At 50.0% G+C, this 22,844-nt stretch overlaps 2 protein-coding genes across 3 annotated transcripts in view; one reads left to right on the top strand and one right to left on the bottom strand.

Annotated features, from left to right (window-relative positions):
• Positions 1 to 8,472, top strand: part of SELENOI (selenoprotein I) — a 54,636-nt gene extending 46,164 nt beyond the window's left edge. For both annotated transcript variants that reach the window (XM_028725291.2, XM_028725292.2), the window contains exons 8-10: positions 575 to 755; positions 1,087 to 1,269; positions 3,929 to 8,472. In XM_028725291.2, coding sequence (XP_028581124.2) covers positions 575 to 755; positions 1,087 to 1,269; positions 3,929 to 4,051 — 487 coding nt within the window. In that variant the 3' untranslated portion in view covers positions 4,052 to 8,472. The remainder of the gene's footprint in view (positions 1 to 574; positions 756 to 1,086; positions 1,270 to 3,928) is intronic.
• Positions 8,473 to 10,063: 1,591 nt separating this feature from the next.
• LOC114594983 (sterile alpha motif domain-containing protein 12-like) lies at positions 10,064 to 22,597 on the bottom strand. The gene is made up of 4 exons (XM_028725293.2): positions 22,290 to 22,597; positions 15,596 to 15,746; positions 13,935 to 14,226; positions 10,064 to 12,288 (listed from the first exon to the last, which is right to left on the bottom strand). Exons 2-4 carry the CDS (start codon positions 15,677 to 15,679, stop codon positions 12,284 to 12,286), a joined length of 381 nt encoding a protein of 126 aa, XP_028581126.2. The 5' UTR covers positions 15,680 to 15,746; positions 22,290 to 22,597; the 3' UTR covers positions 10,064 to 12,283.
• Positions 22,598 to 22,844: the final 247 nt, after the last annotated feature.

Genomic DNA, 22,844 nt, shown 5'->3' with positions numbered 1-22,844 from the left:
CTTTTCTGTCTCTCCCACTGAGGCAGCCCGAGGCACTGGCTGCCCCAGGTGACCTTTGAGGGGAGAGGAGGCCTGATGGGGCTGGCCTGCTCCCGATGGAGGGGGCTTTGCTTCTCAGCCCTAATCTTAATTTTGCTGGCCACACTGCAGCCTTGCAGATGAGACCCCGTTGGAAGAACTATATCAGGTTCTGCCTCCTTCAGAGTTAGTCTGATAGTGCTCCCAGCTGCCTTTCATGGGACCACCCCACCCCCTTTTTGAAAATTTTATTTATTAAAAGTCTCGTATACCGCTGTGTCATTTTAAAAAATCAAAGCGGTTCCGTACAAAGTTAAAAACGGACATCAGTTAACCATTGCGGAAGGATGCATTTGTGATTGCCTGGCAGGATAGAAAAGTTTTCAACAGATGTTGGCACAGAAGCTCCTGCTCAGTCTCCAGTGGCAGAATGTTCCACAGGACTGAGCAGGGGACACTAAAGGCTGGGGTGTTTGTTGTCGAACGAGCCTCACCAGCTCTCGACCAGCGACGCTCCTGCACGCGACCTCTTGCTGACGCCTCTCCCGCCTTTCAGAGCCTACAGAAGCAACACCCTGAAGCACCACTCCTTCTACGAGGCGATGCTGCCCTTCCTCTCGCCCGTCCTCCTCTTCATCCTCTGCACCATTTGGATCTTCCACTCGCCCACGCAGATCCTGGAGACCCAGCCCCGCCTCTTCTACTTCATGGTCGGCACGGCGTTTGCCAACATTTCCGTAAGTTCCTTCTGCTGCAGAGACGCGTGCGCAGAGGGGCTTGGCGGGGCAGGAGGAGAGCCGCTTTGCCTCGGGGTGGGGAACCCTGAGTGTAGGACTGACTCTCTGTTACAGAGGATCTGTCTGCGCTGCAGCAGTAGAGTTCTGCCAGAAGCCCTAGAGCGGTGCCTCTGGAGCAGTGAAGTTCTAGAGCGGCTCCCTCAGTGGTGCTCCAGGAAATGGCCCTGGATGGATTGGAGCAGCTGTTGGTGGAGCAGTGCCTTGCCTTGGAGGGCGGACCTCTCCTCCCATCCTGGTCCTCCCTTACCAGCTCTTCCTCCTCTCCCCCCAGTGCCGCCTGATCGTCTGCCAGATGAGCAGCACCCGCTGCCAGCCTCTCAACTGGCTGCTCTTCCCGCTGGCCCTGGTCATCTTCGTGGTGCTGACGGGCGTCTTGCCGGAGAGCGAAACCTTCCTCCTCTACCTGCTCACCACCTTCATCACTGTGGCGCACATCCATTACGGAGTCGGCGTGGTAAGTGATCCCGTGGCACGGGTGTGTGTGGCACAGGTAAAGGTAAAGGGACCCCTGACCATTAGGTCCACTCGTGGCCGACTCTGGGGTTGCGGCGCTCATCTCGCTTTACTGGCCGAGGGAGCCGGTGTACAGCTTCCGGGTCATGTGGCCAGCATGACTAAGCCGCTTTTGGCAAATCAGAGCAGCGCACGGAAATGCCGTTTACCTTCCCGCCGGAGCGGTACCTATTTATCTACTTGCACTTTGACGTGCTTTCGAACTGCTAGGTTGGCAGGAGCAGGGACCGAGCAACGGGAGCTCACCCCGTCGTGAGAATTCGAACCACCAACCTTCTGATCGGCAAGTCTTAGGCTCTGTGGTTTAACCCACAGCGCCACCCGCGTCCTGTGTGGCACAGAGTGCCCTGCAAAGGATCCTCAGCACCACCCTTGCCTGCCGCAGTTTGCCGCAGAGCCCAGCCATAGCCTCCCATCTCTTCTCTGTGGCCTGGGCTCACCTGAGGTTTGCTCTCCAGAACGAGCCACCGCTTTAGAGGACTTGTGGCAGCAGCACTTCTGAGGCAGGCTGAGCTGGGGGCTGGCCTCATCTGCTGTGGCAGCCCTTCAGCTGAGCCTCGACAAAGGACCCGGTGCTGGTTTGGCAGGCAGAGATCAAAATGCCGCCAGTCTCGTCGTTTCTGCCGCAACACACCCTGGGTGGCTTCACTTCTAGACTCAGCCCATCTTCTTTTTCTTCTTTTTTCTTTTCAAATTTTTAATATATAATAATTATTATAATTATAATTTATTTATACCCCGCCCATCTGGCTGGGATTCCCCAGGCACTCTGGGTGGCTTCCAACAAAATATTAAAATACAATAGTCCATCAACCATTAAAAGCTTCTCTAAACAGGGCTGCCTTCAGATGTCTTCTAAAAGTCAGATAGTTGTTTATTTCCTTGACATCTGCTAGAAGGGCGTTCCACAGGGTGGGTGCCACCTCCGAGAAGGCCCTCTGCCTGGTTCCCTGTAACTTGGCTTCTTGAAGGAAGGGAACTGCCGGGAGGCCCTCAGAGCTGGACCTCAGTGTCTGGGCAAAATAATGGGGGTGGGGACACTCCTTCAGGTTTTATTGGGTTTTACATTTTTGACATAATCACATCTGACAAAATAAATTCCCGATTATCCCCTGCCCCCCAACTTCTCCCAAATTCCCCTTCTGGTTTATAGCATATTAACTTCTTCTGCTTGCTCTCTTATCCCTTCTTCTTAGCAGTTGAGCAAGAGGGAGGGAAGGTCATAGAAGTGTTAGAATGGGCCTTCTTACGTTCTGTGTTCTCGGCACTTTCCAAGTGGTCCTTGGGGAAAGGTTTGGGAGCCACTGATCCAGCTCCAACCATCTCCTCCTCAGCGATGTTGCCTCTGCCCCAGGCCCTTTCCATTTTGCAGGCAAGGCAAAGGGGAGGCTATAAAGGAGGAGGACGCACATTCACAGCAACTGCCAACATCGGCCCCTTACCTTTGACTTCCTGCCCATGTAGTTCTGGGCCAACCAATCGGAATCCATCGCTTTCATATTAGCTAGAATCTGCCCCTAGGAGGGAAAAGGGAGACGAAGGATGATGCTCTGGGGCAGCAACAGCAGACAGAGTCCTAGAACTGTTGGGCTGGAAGGGACCCCCAAAGGCCATCTACTCCAGCCCCTGCAAAGCAGGGGTGCTGCTTCCCCGTCTTTCTGCCCAGGAGCAGAGGAGGTGAGGAAAAAAATACGGGGCAAATTGCTGGGCAGAGCAGAGGGGTAAGTGGAGCTGCCCTGCAGAAGGAGTGTTACCATATTTTTCACTCTGTAAGACGCACTTTTCCCCTCCTAAAAAGTAAGGGGAGAAGTGTGTGTGTCTTATGGAGTGAATGCAGGCGGGAGGCTCTGCTCAGTACTCCCTTTAAAGAGCTGCGTGGAGTGTGTGTGCGGCTCTTGGGGGCTTTTCCCCAAGGAGGGAGAAGGGCTGCCCTCCTCAGGGAAAAGCCCCCAAGAGCCGCGCACAGCCTCTCCCGGGCAGGGGATGAAGGCTCCCCTTGCCCGGGAGAGGCTGCGCACGGCCAAGCAAGAAGCCAGGACAGCCAGCGGGATCGCAGCGATCCGCTGGCTTGTCCTGGCTTCTTGTTTAGCCGTGCGCAGCCTCCGCAGGGGCTATCCCAGAAGCCAGATCAGCGGCTCTGTCCCTTCCCCCACCTCCCAGAAAAGCCCCCAAGAGCCATGCTCCCTTTAAAGAGCTCACGGCTCTTGAGGGAGGTGGGGGGAAAGCCAGTAGGCTTGCTTTCACTGAAGCCAGGAGGGCAAGAGGGATCAGTGCACACCATTCCCGCTTGCTCTCCTGGCTTCAGGATTAGCCCCGCAAAGCCTCCTGTGCAAAGATGGAGGAGCGCTCCCTCTTAGCTCAGGAGGCTTTGCGTTGCTTTCTTATTCCTTGTTTTCCTCCCCTAAAAACTAGGTGCGTCTTATGTTCCGGTGCGTCTAATAGAGCGAAAAATACGGTATATGTAGAACTTGAAGGCAGGCAGAGGAGAAGGAAGGATGGAGCTTGGAGGGGAGGGGGCCACAGCCAGGTGTCTGCTTTCCTGCAACAACACCCCCCTCACCTTGCCCGCTCTCTCTACCTCTGCTTTCTCCCCCTCCCAGGTGAGCCAGCTGAGCAAGCACTTCAACATCCGCCCCTTCTCGCTACGAAAGCCCAGCTCCGATTGACTAGACGTGGAGGCGGGAGAGAAGAAATCCGGCCCACCGCCTGCAGGGGCTCTGTGAACGCAGCCCCCCCCCCCATGTAAATACACTTCAGCCATCACCACGGAACTAAAATTTGACCCACTTTGGGTGGCAACGAAGCCTGGCAGCCTTGCAGAGGGACGGACCCTTCTTGCACCGCCTCTCTCACGGATGCGCAGGTGTCTGGGCAGGGGCTGAACCACCGCGAACATGTCCTGAACCAGCATGATGCTTCCAGACCAAGCATGGGTCCATGCCACCCAGAACTCTCGAGGGAGACACCCAAAAAACCACAGACGGGCGCCAGGGGCGTCTCTGAAGCCACACAATTGCCGCAACACATCTTCAGGTTACGCTGAGGACAGCGTGGCCCGCTCTCCGTGGACCCAGCCACGCAAGAGGGGTTTTTGTGTGTGTGGCTTGAACGAATCAGCTGCTTTAAGGAAGGGGCTTTGGTGGCGGGAATCACACAGTGAAAACGTGACTATTCTATGTAGGTTATATTATCCTTCCATTCACTTCCTCCTCTCCTTCCACTCACCCCCGTTGTGGCTTCCGCATGGCCAAACCAGATGTTGAACCAGGCAGATTCTGTCTCCACTCAACGGAGGAGGAGCCTTCCAGCCCACCCTGTCCGAGCGGCTCTGGAGAGCAAAACAGCGACCCTCCTTCACGTTTCCGGCAGAATTACGTTGCGGCAAGCGACACTCTTCTGTGGGATAACCTTTGGGGTGGGAGACCGGCTGTTTCCAAGAACTGTTTTGTCAGGCGTATAACCCTTCCATGTGGGTCCATTCTGAGTAGCTCTGCTTCCCTCTAGAGGAAATAATCGAGATCTGCTTTCATCGAAACGGCAACTGAGCTCTGTGTTTGCCTCCATGCCCGGCTTTAGTAGCTGAAGGTGGCTTTCCTCTGTGTTTGTTACCCAAATGTTGTGTTCAGCCATCCTAACCCTGCTTGAACTGCGTGATGGTGAAGTCTGCGCCGATTCCCCCTCCCTTCTTCTGTTTAATTTCATGAACAAGCCTTGTGTTTGGGGTGGGTACGCCTGTGCGTCCTGGTATGAAGAGGGCAGCCGAAACCCAACTTTTTTGGAACGGTGGCACCTGGAGGAAACCCAAGCGCAGCAAAGGATGTTCCTACGTGATTCCGCGGGCAGGGGCTGCTTATGGCTTCTGCTCCTAAAATGAGAGGGGGTGACCCGCTCTTGTGGATGACACATTCCACTCTGGGGAGAGAGAGAGAAATGGGAATTGTGAAATGACTATTTAACCTTTCTTTTTGCAAGCTTAAATCATTATGTCAACAAGCAATGTGAAAATCCAGGAGCCAGTGCTCTTTCCTGCCTCCAGCCCCTTGTAAATAGATCCTTTTCTTCTTCTCTTTTCTTCCCACACTTTAAATGCCTTTTTTATTTCTTTTGGTGTGTTATGAGCAAGGGAAGAGCTTGCTCTGACCCTTAGTGAGGCACCTCTCAAGAAGCCAGCAGGAAAGAGCGCTGGCCTCTGGGCATGGGTGATGAAACAGAAACAGGTTCTCATTCTTCGCTTGTTTGGTGAATGTTTTCATGGCTGTAAAAGGTGAACCAGAGATGGGGATTGGGGAGACTTCTCTCACTCACTCACTTTTTTTTTTTTTAATTAAATGATTTTGCACAGAAAAAGTTGGGTGTACAGAGGAAACGAGACGTGCTTTGGATACTTGATGCTATCACAGCCGAAATGAAATGCAGCAATCAGTTGATAATTTTGGTGCACTGAGTTAGACCCACCCCAGAGCCGGTTTCCAATTCTGGAGGCGGCTGAGTCAGAGGGAGGGTCTCCTTTATTTTGTGTGTGTGTGTATTTGACTAATGAATCATTGTGAGAACATGTGTTCCTCTTTGCTTTCTCTCTTTGCTTTGGAAGCAGGGGTTCTCAAATTGACAGTAACTGGTGGCAAAATTGCACAGGCCCTGATGGCATAAGCCGAGATGACGATAATGATGTGACTCACTAAATCATTCCTTGAAGTGCTGCCTTGGAAACATCGTCCATGCTCCAAGGCGCACGTCCAGAGGGGGCCAGGCCGGCACTGAGTGGACGAAAGGACAAAAGGTGTTAACTTCCTGGCGTCTCCCAAGGCAGGCTTTGCTTGGCTGTCGCCTCTCAAAAGAAACCTGGCTTCCCTTACCTATCTAGGCTTCTTGATAAGGAACCTGGTGCCTTAAGAAGATTTGCCTCAAGTTGGAGAAAAGGTCGGCCGTCTTAAGCAGAATGTTGGAAAAGTAGTTTTCCAAGTTAAAGGGAGTACAGCGTAGCATCTTCAGCTGTGGAAACGGGTTTAATTTCTGCTGTTTCGCCATCTTTATTGTTTGAAGCTCATTCGGCAATCTGGGAGGGACTCCGATGCACCATTTAACCATTATTAATTCTGTCTCGGGTTTTGGTGGCATCAGGGGTTTTTTTGTGTTCATCTCAAATATTCTTCGAAATAAAGGTATTGCATGTTGAAGAGGTGAATGTGTGCCCGCTGCCACTCTCAGCAGGTGATTGTAAAAACGCTTTGAGGAGTCCTCTCCGAACCCGAACCCGCCTTCTCCTTCCGATATTCCCTCTGCGATTGAAAGGGGCATCTGAGGCAGCGCTCGTGACACTTCCTTAAAGTACTTGCTCCACATTTTGCAGTCCTTTGTCGCCGTCAGAAATCACTGCCCCGCGTTTTTGTACGTCCTGAGAGCGAAATCTTCCTTTCTCTGCCTTGATTCACTACTGCTGCCTGTGTAGCTGCGGATGCGCTGCTGGTTGGCTCAAACTTTTCAGACGCAGTTCTCCGGAGGCGTGGGGAAAGGAGCTGCGGGGAGCGGCACAGCACCCCACCCCACCCCAAATCAGTGCCCTGCAATCCTGTAAGGTTCAGGCTTTGGTAGTAGCAACCTGTAGTCCAAGCAGTGGTTTGCACAGAGACACGGCCAGCTTTCCCTGTTGCTCAGAAACTCCCTAGCAGGCAGAGAGGTCTAGATGTAGAAAGTCCCTGTGCTTTGCAGAAGCACCTCTCTCTCCCCCCCCCCCCACCCCAGCCCAAATGCAGGCTTGACTAAGATGAATCAGAGCTGGATGCAAACAGCTTGGCGGCTGAGTGACAACTGGCCTTCAACCCAGGCTGCTCCTCGGCTGCCTCCCCCTCCCCCCCGCCTTGATTTCAGAGCAGGGTGTTCAGCGCATGAGTCTCCACAGCTGTGGGTGTGCAAGTCATGCGTGTGGGGCTGGGCAGCTATTCCAAAGTGCCATTTTCATTTGAAAAGCAATCCTAGGAAGTAAGATGTTTCGTGATAACTTAGAGCAGGGGTGGGGAATAATTGTGTGCCCCCCCCCCAATCTTGCTGGACTCCTGCTGCCATCAGCCGCAGCCAGCATTGTCTAGAGTGATGTGAGCAGGAGTCCAGCAAGATATGGGCCCCCCCCCCAAGGTTTCTCGCCCCAAACTTAGATACTCCTGTTTGCAATCTCCCCACTCAACGGGCTCCACTGCTATCTTGGATTGGTCTGTTTCTCTGCGTAGGACAGACACACGCCCTGCCGGTGTAGTTCAGGCCTTCGTCGCCTTCCCCATGCAGCAAGTTGGGACAGCATCTTTGCGCCCCCTCCCCCAAGAATTGGAAATGGGGCTCTCGGTACAGAGCTCACCCCTTTAGACAGGACTCGAGAGCTCTCACCTGGAAGGCTTCAACAGCATACTTCAGATCTCTTGCGGTTGGGGAGGAAAGTAGCCGAAACCTTTTCTCTGCGTTACAGCCTTACTCTGAAAATGCAGGCAATTGGGAACGGGGCTGAACCATGCATGCATTTTGGACCAGTTTACCTTCTGGGTCTCCGTGGCCCTGGCGATTTTTCTTTTTTTAGAAGCTGATTTTTAAGCTATCACGTGAAAGGTGAGGTTGGAATCCTTCCTTCTCTCCAGTGTATTGCATTGTATTGGGGTAGGGGGTCACATTTTGAATGCTCGCTGCTTCTTTTGTCCCCCGCTAAATATTAGGGCGAATGTTCAGTCCCTTGGGCCTCGATGGTGCTCTCTCTGCCAGGAAGGACCGTCCTCTGACAAAAGGGGGGGGGGTCTCTCCGGCTGGTATTCTGCAAAGCACCGGTTGCGCCAGACTCTGCCAAGGGCTGGGTTGTGTCAAAACAAACGGACTGTACAGACCATAATTATTATTAGCGAGAGAAAATTGCAATAGGAAACCTGTACATTTCTCGCGGCAGATTTCTTCGCCACCCCTTCTTCACGCTTCCATCAGGATTCATGTCTGTCTCATATGTACATTGTTTGAGGTTGACAGTCTTGCAAATGGATTTGGATTCCATTCCATAAAATGCTATTGGTGAATATTTATTGTATTTAAAAACGGAAACAACAAAGCTTCAAAAAAAGAGAACCTATTATGAAATAAAACTTCAATTAAAAAAATTTCCCAAGCTTTTTAACATCTCTGTCTCCTAATCTCTGTGGGCGTTTCTGCTGTGGAAACAGTTTGGGGAGGGGGGTTGCTCTTGCAGATGCTGAATTAGTGACTGGAAGCTAGCAAAATGGCTGCAGCTTCTGCCACCATACTCTGACCAGGTTGCTAGGGCTGGCTGGGGAGAAAGATGGTGATGATGATGATGATGATGATGATGATGATGGAATGCCCTCCCATCAGATGTCAAAGAGATAAACAACTACCTGACATTCAGAAGACATCTGAAGGCAGCACTGTGCAAATAAATTTTTATTTATTTATTTATTTATTTATTTATTTATTTATTTATTTATTTATTTATTTATTATTCCTTTTCCCCAGACCTGGACTCAAGGTCTGAATATTGTTTTAATTCTTCCTAGAATTAAAACAGTACAAGAAACAAATTTATCGATAATAAAAACAGCACCATTAAAAGCTTTTTCCTTTTAAAAAAACAGTTCCCCAAAAAAGGCCTGTCGGAACAAGATCTTCTTTTGACAATGGAAAGACAAGGACGGAGCCTGTCTGGCTTCTCTAGGAAGGGAGTTCCAAAGTTGTCCTGGGAACAGCCACCGAGACGTCCCTACCAAGTGAGCCTCCCCTGAAGATCTCAAAGGCTCGTTCATATGGGGGAAATACTGTTTCAGACGGCCTGGTCCTAAGCCACCAGGCGAGATCCTTGCTCCTGTTGTTTTCTGGGCTTAGGGGAAGCCAGAGAGATGGTGGCTCATAGCTTGTCTTGCTGCTTTGAAAGTGTTTGCCATCTCTGTGGTGTGTGTTCCCCATAGCCCAACGGGAGCTTCAGGTGTGTTCACCTGAAGGAGCATCTCCACCCCCATCATCCAGCCCGGACACTGAGGTCCAGCTCGGAGGGCCTTCTGGCGGTTCCCTCCCTGAGAGAAGCCACATTACAGGGAACCAGGCAGAGGGCCTTCTCGGTGGTGGCACCCGCCCTGTGGAACGCCCTCCCACCAGATGTCAAAAAGAAGAACAACTATCTGACTTTTACAAGACATCTGAAGGCAGCCCTGTTTAGGGAAGTTTTTCATGTTTGATCTTTTACCGTGTTTTTAATATTCTGTTGGGAGCTGCCCAGAGCGGCTGGGGAAACCCAGCCAGATGAGCAGGTTATAAAAGTAGTGTAGTTCTTTATCTCCTTGAAATCTGAAGGGAGAGTGTTCCACAGGGCGGGTGCCACCACCAAGAAGGCCCTCTGTCTGGTTCCCTGTAACCTCACTTCTCGCAGGGAGGGAACCGCCAGAAGGCCCTCAGAGCTGGACCCAGGTGTCCGGGGTGGAGACGCTCCTTCAGGTCTACTGGGCCGAGGCCATTTAGGGCTTTCAAGGTCAGAACCAACACTTTGAATTGTGCTCGGAAACGTACTTTGGGCCTTTAGAGATTTTTAGGAATCTGAGACCAGCCGCTGCCTAAGTGTTACACAGGGAGTCGATTGCCTCCCAAGGACTGTCCAAGGACGCTGAGGATCAGCAGAGTGGGTTTGAGACCAAAGAGGAATTTGTGAAGGGGCCTTGGTTGGTCCTGGCCAGAGGGGGTGAACTAAATAATAATAATAATAATAATAATAATATCTTTATTGTCATTGCCCCCTCTCGGGGACAACGAAATTACTTGGCTGCTCCATCCACCCAGGTAGGGCACTCCACACAAAATCAAAACAACTATAAAAACACTAATTAAAACAATACAGTATAAAACAGCAAGGAAGATTAGATGACTTTCAAAGTCCAGGCTTCCCATTCAGGGCCGAGATCGCTCTGGAGAAGAAGCTGTTCTTAAGACGGCTTGTTCTTGTCTTCATCGTCCTGTATCTCCGTCCCGACGGCAGGAGCTCGAAGAGACCGTGACCAGGATGCGATGGATCTTTTACTATGTCCAGTGCCTTCCTATGGCACCTTGTGGCATAAATCTGCTCTAAGGTGGAGAGTGGGCAGCCAACAATGCTCTCTGCTGCCTTAACAACTCTGCACAACCCCTTCCTGTCCTGGGTAGTACAGCTTCCGTACCACACACATAAGCCATAAGTGAGCACGCTCTCAATGGCACAGTGATAGAAGGCAAGCAGCAGTTTCTGCGGAAGATGGTTTTTCCTTAGAATTCTCAAAAAGTACAGTCTCTGCTGCGCCTTCTTCACAAGCCCCCTTGTGTTGACACTCCAGGACAGATCCTCTTGTAATTCAATGCCCAAAAATCTGAACGTTGTTACCCTCTCCACACAGACCCCATCAATCAAAAGTGGCTGGACATTGCTCTTGTGTAAATGACCTTTGCGGTCGCTTCCAACTCTATGAGTCTATTATTTTAAGTGTGGGGGTGCCTTTTTAGGCTAGGGGTGCAGAGATGCGAGAAGGCCTTAAATGCAGTGCTGGTTCCTAATCCTAATGTTCTCTGCCTGCTGGTTTCTTTCTCTCGCTCACCACCTTGTGGCTGAAGAACTCTCTGCAGTGCAACATCCCAGCAACAGTCCCTGCTGCACACGTCAAGCTTGCGAAGATAAAGAAATTTAAACACGCAAGGACTCAGCCACATATATACTAAAGCAGGGGTCAGCAAACTTTTTCAGCAGGGAGCCGGTCCACTGTCCCTCAGACCTTGTGGGGGGCTGGACTATATTTTATTGGGGCGGGGATAAAAAATTAATGAATTCCTATGCCCCACAAATAACCCAGATATGCATTTTAAATAAAAGCACACATTCTACTCATGTAAAAACACGCTGATCCCCGGACTGTCTGTGGGCCAGATTTAGAAGGCGATTGGGCCGGATCCGGCCCCCGGGCCTTAGTTTGCCTACCCATGTACTAAAGTAATATTTTTGTATGGTGCACTGTAATAAAAGGTGATTTAATTTTGCAGGGCAGGAAATAGGTTATGTATCTGTTTTATTTGTAGCATCATACAGTGGTGGTGGTGGTGTTGTTGTTTAGTCGTTTAGTCGTGTCCGACTCTTCGTGACCCCATGGACCAGAGCACAGTGGTATCATACAGTGGTACCTCGGGTTAAGTACTTCATTCGTTCCGGAGGTCCGTTCTTAACCTGCAACTGTTCTTAACCTGAAGCACCACTTTAGCTAATGGGGCCTCCCGCTGCCACGCCGCCGGAGCACGATTTCTGTTCTCATCCTGAAGCAAAGTTCTTAACCCGAGGTACTATTTCTGGGTTAGCGGAGTCTGTAACCTGAAGCGTCTGTAACCCGAGGTACCACTGTACTGGGCTTCCTGGAAGCAAGTCCTGTTGAATTCAAAATGACAAACACTTTCTCGAACAACAGTTTCGTAGCTTTACGTCTCGGCAAATCAGTCAGACACCTGGTCCACCTAACTCAGTATGGCCCACCTTGACTGGCAGGATCTCTGCAGGGATCCCCCCCTCCCCCAGCCAGCAGCCCCCAGAAGTTGAGCCTCGTACCTTCCGCATGCCTAGCAACATAACTTCCGCTGCTGGGCTGCAACCCTTCCCCACACCTATGAAGAGTGGGACATCCTCCTCTGACCAGATGTTTGCAGGAGGCCCCTAGGAGGCTACAGGCATGGGGGGCAGCCCCTTCCCCAAGAAAACCCACATTCTGCCACAAAAGCCTTTGCCCCCGGGGCTGCAAACTGCCGAGTCCAAACCCCAAAGCAGCTCCTTCCATTCTGCAGTCCTTGAAGCCTGGCCTGGCACTGGGCTTTGGGCTCCACCGTCCTGCTCGGAGGTCCAAAGGCTGGCACCAAAGCGTGTTTCCTTTTTTTGCATCCCAGACAGAGCAGCTCACTTGACAGCGGGCCTCCCTCGATCACGCTGTGTGTGGAAGAACGGAGAAGGGGTTGTTTAGTTTCCTTCAGAAATATTGCAAGACCGCTAATTAAAACACTTCCATCGGCGGATCTGGCACTGCTACAGGTGCGATGAACACCCGCTCCGCATTTGTAAGAACTCAGACTTAAACGTGGCAGCACCTGCACTTTGGAACTCCCTGCCAATTGACACCAGGCGGGCGCCTTCCCTCTCCTATTTTCGGCACCCACTAAATAAAACATCTGCCTATCCAGATGCTTAGAAAGTTGATGCGAGTTTTAACCTGTTTGTAGCCTATTGTTATTTAAACTTTCCAAAGTGTTGTTAATCTTTCTAATTGATCATTTCATTGTTTTGTAAGCCGCTTTGAGGGTCTTTTCAAATAATCTAGCAGTGTATCAATTTTATTCCACACCCATGCTTTTATATTTTATCTTATCTTACCACGTTTCATTACAGCTCTATTCCTACGGTTGGACACATGATACAAAAGCAAGGGAATTAAAATTAATGTTTCTGTTTGATCCATCTCACATTCAGCATACAGTACAGGCAATCACTACAGAATTTTCCTTTCCAAATGTGCATTAAGGCCGAGCAATATTCTGCGGAATTCATGTTCCATGTCTGCACTAACACTGCAAAATGCTCTCCCTTGTACCCTGGTATCCTCTCTCTCTCTCTGTGTGTGTTTTCTTTATTATTTTTCCTTCTGTAATTTTCCGCTTATAACATTAAAACTTCAATTAAAATTTATTATGTAGGGGTTGTTGCAAGAATTTATGTATAGGTTGGGGGGGTTGCCCCTCCAGCAGATGTCATGCACATGCAGCCCACTACCAAAATCAGCACAATCACTTTTGTGACTTGTCTCCACAAAACACTTCATCACAGTTTCTTCCTATCTATTCAAAGGGCCTTTGCTGCAGGATACCAAATGTAAGAATTCGCTGATAAATGCATCTCTGTACTGGCTCACTGGGAAAACTTCAGAAATTCCTATAGAGATGTGAGCTCAGCTCCTCAGCAGCCCCTCTGCCTGAGTGATGATCCCTGGCATCCTGATACCTGAGTGCCAAACAGGTAGCCATTCCAGAAAGAACAAACCCAGATGGAGACAAAAGGGTGGGATGAACTTGGCTGGGAAACAGGGAAATGTAAAGATCTCTTTTGTTACACTTGATGGGTGTTTGGTGGAGGGCAGGGGGAACCATGGGGCAGGGTCCAGGATGCTCAGATTACGGCCACCAGACCTCCCCTTCCATGATGTAACTGTAACGTAGTTTGGGGGGGGTGTAACATGGGGATTAGCAGCTAATAAAAGTTTGGGGGCTCTTTTGTTCGGGGCTTCCATCTTGTTCCACCTGGTGGCAGGTAGGAGTCCTGTCAATAAAGACCAAGCCTACTGGCTGCTGTTTTGTTCTGGTATTCCTGGCTGGTGTCCTTGCTTTTTGTCCAAGGGAGACCTCAGATTTCTCCATTAACAGGAATACATTTTATTAAATCAATGCCCTTGGTCTCCCCACCCCCATCCCTACACATTCTGCTTCCGTTCCAGTCCCAGTAAGGACTTTGACAGCACCCAGTAGATGGGGACAGTTATGGGGCACCCATGCAATTCCCCGCCCGCTTTGGGTGCCCATCTTCACCTCCTGTAATGTCCAGCAAGTCTTTCATCTCCTGCTGAATGCGAAGGTGCAGGACTTCGCGCAACAGCTCCTGCCGCAAGCTCCAGGGCGCAACCCCCATGCGCTCCAGCGTCTCGTCCGTCAGGCGCAGCAGGGCCTTTCCAGAGATGGCGTGGCTGTGCGCCGCTTCCAGGAGGGGCTTCTCCTGAGCCCCCAGGGACCCTCGTCTCAGCCAGGAGCAGACCTCGGAGACGGTCCACTGGGCCACTGGCCGCCTCACCTGGTCCTCCTCTTCCAAGTCCTCCTCCAAGCCCTGCAGGGCAGAAGTTTGGCAGGCTGATTTCTCTGCCCTCCACTTTTGAATTCACCCCATCCAACCTCAAGCACGGACATAATAAAGTAAAAAAATCTAGCGTTTTGTTTGGAGCCCTTTAAGATGAGTTGACCAATCCAGAACAGTGGGGGGAGGAGGATTGGTCTCATTCAGCTCCCTCTTAAAGGTAAAGGGACCCCTGACCATTAGGTCCAGTCGTGGCCGACTCTGGGGTTGCGGTGCTCATCTCGCTTTACTGGCCGAGGGAGCCGGCATACAGCTTCTGGGTCATGTGGCCAGCAGGACTAAGCCGCTTCTGGCGAACCAGAGCAGCGCACGGAAACGCCGTTTACCTTCCCGCTGGAACGGTACCTATTTATCTACTTGCACTTTGACGTGCTTTCGAACTGCTAGGTTGGCAGGAGCAGGGACCGAGCAATGGGAGCTCACCCCGTCGCAGGGATTCGAACCGCCGACCTTCTGATCGGCAAGTCCTAGGCTCTGTGGTTTAACCCACAGCGCCACCCGCATCCCTTATTCAGCTCATTCTCTGTCCCTTATTCAGCTCATTCAGTCACATTCAGTCTCCCTTATTCAGCTCATTCAGCTCCCTCTTACTCTCCTCCTTTTGGAGAAAATAATGTGTGATTTTGCTCTGTCTCCTTCGGGGTTGTGGGGAGCTGATTAACGAATCTGGCATGATTCCCAGATCTTTGCAGTTCTTTCTAGTAAGTACCATAATAATTAAGATTATTCGTCGGCAGTCTGCAGAAATCAATTATCTCCAAATGTGGCGGCCTCGAATTTAGGAGTCCAGAGTCTGTGCCATGCAGCAGAAGGCAGCGTTTTGGAGTCTCTCTGCAGCTGCCACCTGGGCTCGCTTGTCAACAGTTCTGACAATCAAGATGTTTCTCTTCCTTAAATTATAACTAGTATCTTGTAAACTGTGGCTCGACCTTGCGTTTGACACTGCCTAGCAAAGTGCTCAGCCCAGCCCAGCTTCAGGCAGCCTCACAGTTTAGAGGAGTTAGAACAATAAAACAAATATTAAGGATTAGAATATTAATAAAGGAGAAGAACTTTGAAAATGTTAGGAGTCAATTTTATTAGAAATATGAATTTGGAGAACTCTCATACAGGTGATATAATGAAATTCAGTTAGAGGGGATTCGAGGAAGTCAGTTATCAATGTTATGAGAATAAGATATCTAAGAAATAATCCTTTTTTGTGTTTAGTTTATTGTATTGTAAAGTGTTTTTCTTTGTTGTGTGTTTTGCAATGTCTTTTTTTGTCATAAATGTGGAAAACCAATAAATTTTTTTTGGGGGGGGGGGGGAAGAGAGGTTGGCGTAGAATAAATGCACTCACCGCGTCTGCAGTTGTGGGCTCTCCCAGTTGATCTGCCAGGCCGTTCAGGACCCCCGCCAAGCCGCTCCCGGGACTGGTCTCCATGAGGACCCTGCAGCGGAAGAGGCAGGGGTCGGAGGCTGCAAGGTGGCGGCAGCAGGTGAGGGGCTACCTGCAGACAAGGCGGGAAAGAGGTCTAAGCAGAGTAAGAGAAAGGGGTGGAAGCAGAGGCGCCTGAGCTGCAGAGGCTGGTGTCCCCATGGACACTTTTTGAGTAAATGCAAAGGGCTGTAAGAGAACTAAAAGGGGGGGGACCCCCTCCCAACTCAGCTGCCAAACATTCCCCTCTAAAGCTGCCTCAACCAGCGAGTGAAATGCTGGCTTATCAGTGGTGGTGGTAATAATAATAATAATAATAATAATAATAATAATAATAATAATAATGCTATTTATACCCTGCCCATCTGGCTGGATTGCCCCAGCCACTCCAGTCCCTTTTTGATGGTTGACATAATCTTCTTTCTTCTTTGGCGATCCCTCTTAGCCCAGTAAGATTGTCTTCCATAAACACGGCTTGAACAGTGAATCTGTAAGTGACTGTGGAGGCCAATTCTGGATCCACACTTCCTTCCACAGTGGGGACATTGGTTTCCAGGTGGGAGTTGATCATGGTGAAGGTTTGCCAAGCGTGCCTTCCTCTTAGCATGTTTCTCCCTTGCGTCCTGAGTTTGAATGTCTTCAAAGCCCACAACACCTTTGGTAAAGGCTGTTCTCCAACTGGAGCGCTCACAGGACAGCGTTTATGCTACTTTTTAAAGATTTACCTTGAGAGAGTCTTTAAACCTCTTTTGTTGACCACCAGAATGACACTTTCAATTTTCAAGTAGTTGCTTTGGAAGATGATCATCAGGCATCCGCAAAACATGACCAGTCCAACGAAGTTAATGTTGAAGAATCATTGCTTCAACACTGGTAATCTTTGCTTCTTCCAGTACACTGGTATTAGTTCGCCTGTCTTCCCAAGTGATGTGTAAAAATTTTCGGAGACACCGTTGATGGAATCTTTCGAGGAGTTGGAGATGGCGTTCATAACATGTATCTGAAGAAGTGTACATGCACACGAAAGCTCATACCAATAACAAACTTAGCTGGTCTCTAAGGTGCTACTGATACTGGTCTCTAAGGTGTTACTGGTCTCTAAGGTGCATACTGATGTATGGAAGTGAGAGCTGGACCATAAAGAAGACTGATCGCCGAAGAATTGATGCTTTTGAATTCTGGTGCTGGAGGAGACTCTTGAGAGTCCCATGGACTGCAAGAAGATCAAACCTCTCCATTCTGAAGGAAATCAGCCCTGAGTGCTCACTGGAAGGACAGATCCTGATGCTGAGGCTCCAAGACTTTGGCCACCTCATGAGAAGAGAAGACTCCCTGGAAAAGACCCTGATGTTGGGAAAGATGGAGGGCACAAGGAGAAGGGGACGACAGAGGACGAGATGGTGGGACAGTGTTCTTGAAGCTACCAGCATGAGTTTGACCAAACTGCGGGAGGTAGTGGAAGACAGGAGTGCCTGGTGTGCTCTGGTCCATGGGGTCACGAAGAGTCGGACACAACTAAACGACTAAACAACAACAACAAAGGTGCTACTCCCCTTTGCAATTTGAAGGGACGCGGGTGGCGCTGTGGGTTAAACCACAGAGCCTAGGACTTGCCGATCAGAAGGTTGGTGGTTCAAATCCCCGCGACAGGGTGAGTGCCGGCTCCCTCGGCCAAGAAAGCGAGATGAGCGCCGCAACCCCACAGTCGTCCACGACTGGACCTAATGGTCAGGGATCCCTTTACCTTTAAGGTGCTACCGGAAGGAATTTTTTAATTTGTTTCCACCACGGCAGACCAACACGGCTACCTACCTGTATCTATAACATAATAAGTCCCTGCTGGATCAGGCCAGCAGTCCACCTAGTCCAGCCTCCTGTCATCACAGCAACTGACCGAATGCCCCTCAGCAGGATCCGAACCCAAGAGCAACTCTCCCCTCCTGCAGTTTCCAGACACTGGCATTCAGCAGCGTTGCTGCCTCTGACCGTGATGGACAGAGCACAGCCATTGTGGCGAGAAGCCATCGACAGCCCTCTCCTCCTCCATGAATTTGTCCAGTCCTCTTTTAAAGCCATCTAGGCTCCTGTGGCAGGGAGTTCCAAAGTTCAGCTAGGCAGGGTCAAGTTTCTCCTTTCCCGTTCCTGTTTCATGGAATCTTTTATTAGACCTCTGGCTGGTCCCTGTTTCACACCCAACACCTTAAAAAAAAAAATTCCTTCCAGTAGCACCTTAAAGACCAACTAAGTTAGTTCTTGGTATGAGCTTTCGTGTGCATGCACACTTCTTCAGATACACTTCTTTTGGTATCTGAAGAAGTGTGCATGCACACGAAAGCTCATACCAAGAACTAACTTAGTTGGTCTTTAAGGTGCTACTGGAAGGAATTTTGTTTGTTTTGACTATGGCAGACCAACACGGCTACCCATCTGTAACCCAACACCTTAGTCAAACATGAGCCACTCTGATAAGCACTAAATGGTTGTTTTCCTGCTTTTTCTGTGCTGCCAAAACTCTACCCACATCCTCTTTTGCCATCCAACCTCCCTCCCTTTTGAAACTTATGGGTATCATCGAGCTGCAGCTTATTTACTGACATTCGTTGTTGTTGTTGTTGTTTATTCGTTTAGTCGTGTCCGCCTCTTCGTGACCCCCTGGACCAGAGCACGCCAGGCACTCCTGTCTTCCACTGCCTCCCACAGTTTGGTCAAACTCATGCTGGTAACCTCGAAAACACTATCCAACCATCTCGTCCTCTGTCGTCCCCTTCTCCTTGTGCCCTCCATCTTTCCCAACATCGGGGTCTTTTCCAGGGAGTCTTCTCTTCTCATGAGGTGGCCAAAGTCTTGGAGCCTCAGCTTCAGGATCTGTCCTTCCAGTGAGCACTCAGGGCTGATTTCCTTCAGAATGGAGAGGTTTGATCTTCTTGCAGTCCATGGGACTCTCAAGAGTCTCCTCCAACACCAGAATTCAAAAGCATCAATTCTTCGGCGACCAGCCTTCTTGATGGTCCAGCTCTCACTTCCATACATCACTACTGGGAAAACCATGGCTTTAACTATACGGACCTTTGTTGGCAAGGTGATGTCTCTACTTCTCAAGATGCTATCTAGGCCTGTCATTGCCCTTCTCCCAAGAAGCAGGCGTCTTTTAATTTCGTGGCTGCTGTCACCATCTGCAGTGATCATTCGTTGCACACCTCCAGTTTCCAAATTCTGCCACCTTTTGATGCTGATCTCCAAACCCACCCCAGCATTGTATTTTATTGCATTTGAATATTTTGCTGGAAGCCACCCAGCAAGATGGGCGGGGTATAAACAATAAACAATAAATTATTATTATTATTATTATTATTATTATTATTATTATTATTATTATTATCACCGTTCATGCTGCTGCAAGCTAATAGGCTTAAGACGGAACATCCCTGGGGATGCATTTGTTTTGCAAATGGGCACTAAGCAAAGTTGACTGATTGCTTCCCTCTCCCTCTCCACACAGACACTTTTGTGTTACTGTGTTTGTGTGTGCAGGCATATCCTTAGGTACTGTATACCTGAAGGAGCGTCTCCACCTCCATCATCCATCCTGGACACTGAGGTCCAGCGCCGAGGGCCTTTTGGCGGTTCCCTCACTGCGAGACACCAAGTTACAGGGAACCAGGCAGAGGGCCTTCTCGGTGGTGACACCCGCCCTGTGGAATGCCCTCCCACCAGATGTTAAAGAGAACAACTACTTTTAGAAGACATCTGGAGGCAGCCCTCTTTAGGAAAGCTTTTCATGTTTGACCCATTACTGTATTTTAATATTGTGTTGGAAGCCGCCCAGAGTGCCTGGGGAAACCCAGCCAGATGGGCGGGGTATAAATAAATTGTTGTTGTTGTTGTTGCAAATGCTGATCAACAGTGGGACGGTCTCCCTCGGATGCTGGCGGACTGTCCTTCCTTGGAGGTCTTTAAGCAGAGGTTAGATGGCCATCTGCCAACTTGAGCGGCAATGGGCTGGACTAGATATCCCTCAGGGTCCCATCCAACCCTACAATGTTATTTTTCTGTGACCTCAGCTGCTTACAGGCTGTTATAAGAAAAACCGCTCCCTTTCCCTTATGGGGTGTTCCAGAGCCCGAATAGAGTCCTTAAGTGGGTTCCCTATTGGTAGGAGAAATTTACATACACCCGTACAACTGAGATTTGGGCTACCATAAAAAAAATTGACCCTGAGGCGCCCCAAAGGCCAACTTCAACATTTCCCTAGTAAGCTATTTTATTCTAGAGGGTGATCTGTACCTACAAATCTGGGCGCAGAATCTGGCTACCAGCCAGGTTGTCTTATGAAGCCTGATCTTTATTACTGCTGTCACAACAGGGTCCCCAATCACCACACGTAGGAGGGAGGAGGAACCCAGAACAATGGTGTGCAAGCCTTTATATAGACTCTTGACATTGCCCACCTGTACTCCGAGACCCCAACATCAGACATACATCACAGGAGGAGGCGGTCTACAGCAGAAATCCTGCCTGCCAGGATACCTGATAATGGTCACTGATTGCATTACATGGGCAGCCTGGCCATTCTTTGGTGATGGTAAATACTTTAGTTCCTGAATCCAGGTCACAGGCTCACCCTAGGTAAAGGTAAAGGTACCCCTGCCCGTACGGGCCAGTCTTGACAGACTCTGGGGTTGTGCGCCCATCTCACTCAAGAGGCCGGGGGCCAGCGCTGTCCGGAGACACTTCCGGGTCACGTGGCCAGCGTGACATCGCTGCTCTGGCGAGCCAGAGCCGCACACGGAAACGCCGTTTACCTTCCCGCTAGTAAGCGGTCCCTATTTATCTACTTGCACCCGGGAGTGCTTTCGAACTGCTAGGTTGGCAGGCACTGGGACCGAACAGCGGGAGTGCACCCCGCCGCGGGGATTCGAACCGCCGACCTTTCGATCGGCAAGCCCTAGGCGCTGAGGCTTTTACCCACAGCGCCACCCGCGTCCCTATTCATACACAATATTCATACACAATATGAGGGGCTCACCCTATTCATACACAAATACTCAAATACTCAAATACTCCCTTAAGACAGGATTTCCCAGCAAAAAGACAATGAGAAGGCTTTCCCCATTTGCCTCCCTCCCTGTAGAGGAATATTTTAGGTCATTGGGAGAGTTGAAATGGCTCCAGGATTGCTCTCCCATACTATTTCAGACACGTGGTTCTGTAATAATAAAATTTAAGGTCTTATATATATAATAAATGTTCATAGATGTACCAACCAAGCACGTACATAGATCAGCACAGGAAGACCGCCTGGAAACCATTTTGACTCCCGGAAACCATTTTGACTCCCTGAAACCATTTTGACTCCCAAATGTTTTCTCTGCAAGGAGGGAGGGGGTGAGGGAACCTTCCCATTGTCTCAGGAATTGGGAAATCACCATCTCAAAGGGTGACAGACTACCAGGAAAGGTCTACCAGATAACCTGGCAGACAGGAAAAACAACAACATTCAAATTTCTGTTGTAGACCACCTCTTCTGTAATGTAGGTATGATGTTTGTGGGGGGTGGTCTTGAGTTACACCCCTTCTGTGATGTATGTATGATGTAAGGAGGGATGGTCTTTAGCTCCAGGGCAGGGAATTTAAAATGTCTATATAAGGGCAGACACACCTTGGTTCTGGGTCCTCCTCCTTTCCTGCGTGTGAGGGGAGCACCCTGTTGCAACAGATCAATAAAGATCAGGCTTACGAGCTGCTTTGCTTCTCAATATTTTCTGGCTGGCCTCTGTTATTTTCTCCGACTGATGGAGAACCTATAAAGGACTCTATACAGGCTCTTGGGTACCCTATAAGGGGAAAAGGGCAGATTTTGTTTACAACAGATCATATATTTAGATATGTGTGCATTTATGAGTATTTGTTCTATATTTGAGACCTTAAAATTCTTATAGCACAGGTTGCGGAGCACAGGTTGTCCTGTCTCAAGCAGCCCTCAGGAGCCCAGGGAGAGTCTGAGATGCCCTGAGATGCCAAATTAAATTAAGCCCCTGCATTTGAGGGAGGGGCCTCTGCAGAGGAGCCTCCCACTGCCCAGCTGGATCCGGAGACATTTCCAGGGCCAAAAAGAGATGTGGAAAATGGTCTCGCTATTGTTATCATACATAAAGACCATAAAGAAGGCTGATCGCCGAAGAATGGATGCTTTTGAATTCTGGTGCTGGAGGAGACTCTTGAGAGTCCCATGGACTGCAAGAAGATCAAACCTCTCCATTCTGAAGGAAATCAGCCCTGAGTGCTCACTGGAAGGACAGATCCTGAAGCTGAGGCTCCAAGACTTTGGCCACCTCATGAGAAGAGAAGACTCCCTGGAAAAGACCCTGATGTTGGGAAAGATGGAGGGCGCAAGGAGAAGGGGACGGCAGAGGACGAGATGGTGGGACAGTGTCCTCGAAGCTACCAGCATCCAAACTGTGGGAGGCAGTGGAAGACAGGAGTGCCTGGCGTGCTCTGGTCCATGGGGTCATGAAGAGGCGGACACGACTCAACAACTCAACAACAAATTGTTATCATGGGAGACTCAGGCTGAGCATCCGGTCGACTCCTGACAGGCTGCAGCCTGTGAACTCACCTGCCTCCCCACTCCAGCTGTCTCATCAGTCCCCAGCGAAGGCTCCGGGGGCTTCGTTCAGCTGTGCCCCCCACCGCAGAAGATCTCCCCAGTCCTCCTGCCCGTCTCCAGACCTGCCTCGGAAATGATCTCACCTGTTTTGCCTTCGTCTGCATGCTCCTCCCTGGAGTTCAGGCCCAGGCAGGATCGGACTCTGTCTCCTGGCTTGCTGCCAAGACACCGACATGCCCTTTCGTGTTCCTGATAGAGCGAGTGTTGCAGAAATCTGCTAGAAGGCTGCTCTCCTTCTCCTCTTCCCCCGACATGCGAAAGTGTGCCTAATCTGATAAGCACCCGAGTTTCACTTGTGCACAATCTTCGATGCACACACCCAGGTGCGTGGGCGCACAATATCACATCCCTTTTAATGACAGGGCAATGTTTAAGTGAATAGCCCAACCACCATGTCTGCAGATTGCGAAAAGGAAACTTTGCTTCAAATCTCTTGGGGTTTAGGAACAGACTCTGATTAATCCCTAAGGAACAGAAGGCCCTTTGCTCATTCTCTCTTATTTA

Source organism: Podarcis muralis, chromosome 3 (assembly GCF_964188315.1).
Source record: "Podarcis muralis chromosome 3, rPodMur119.hap1.1, whole genome shotgun sequence".
Taxonomy (NCBI): domain Eukaryota; kingdom Metazoa; phylum Chordata; class Lepidosauria; order Squamata; family Lacertidae; genus Podarcis; species Podarcis muralis.
Note: the sequence above shows the minus strand (reverse complement) of the source record. Positions and strands in the feature narration are given on the sequence as shown.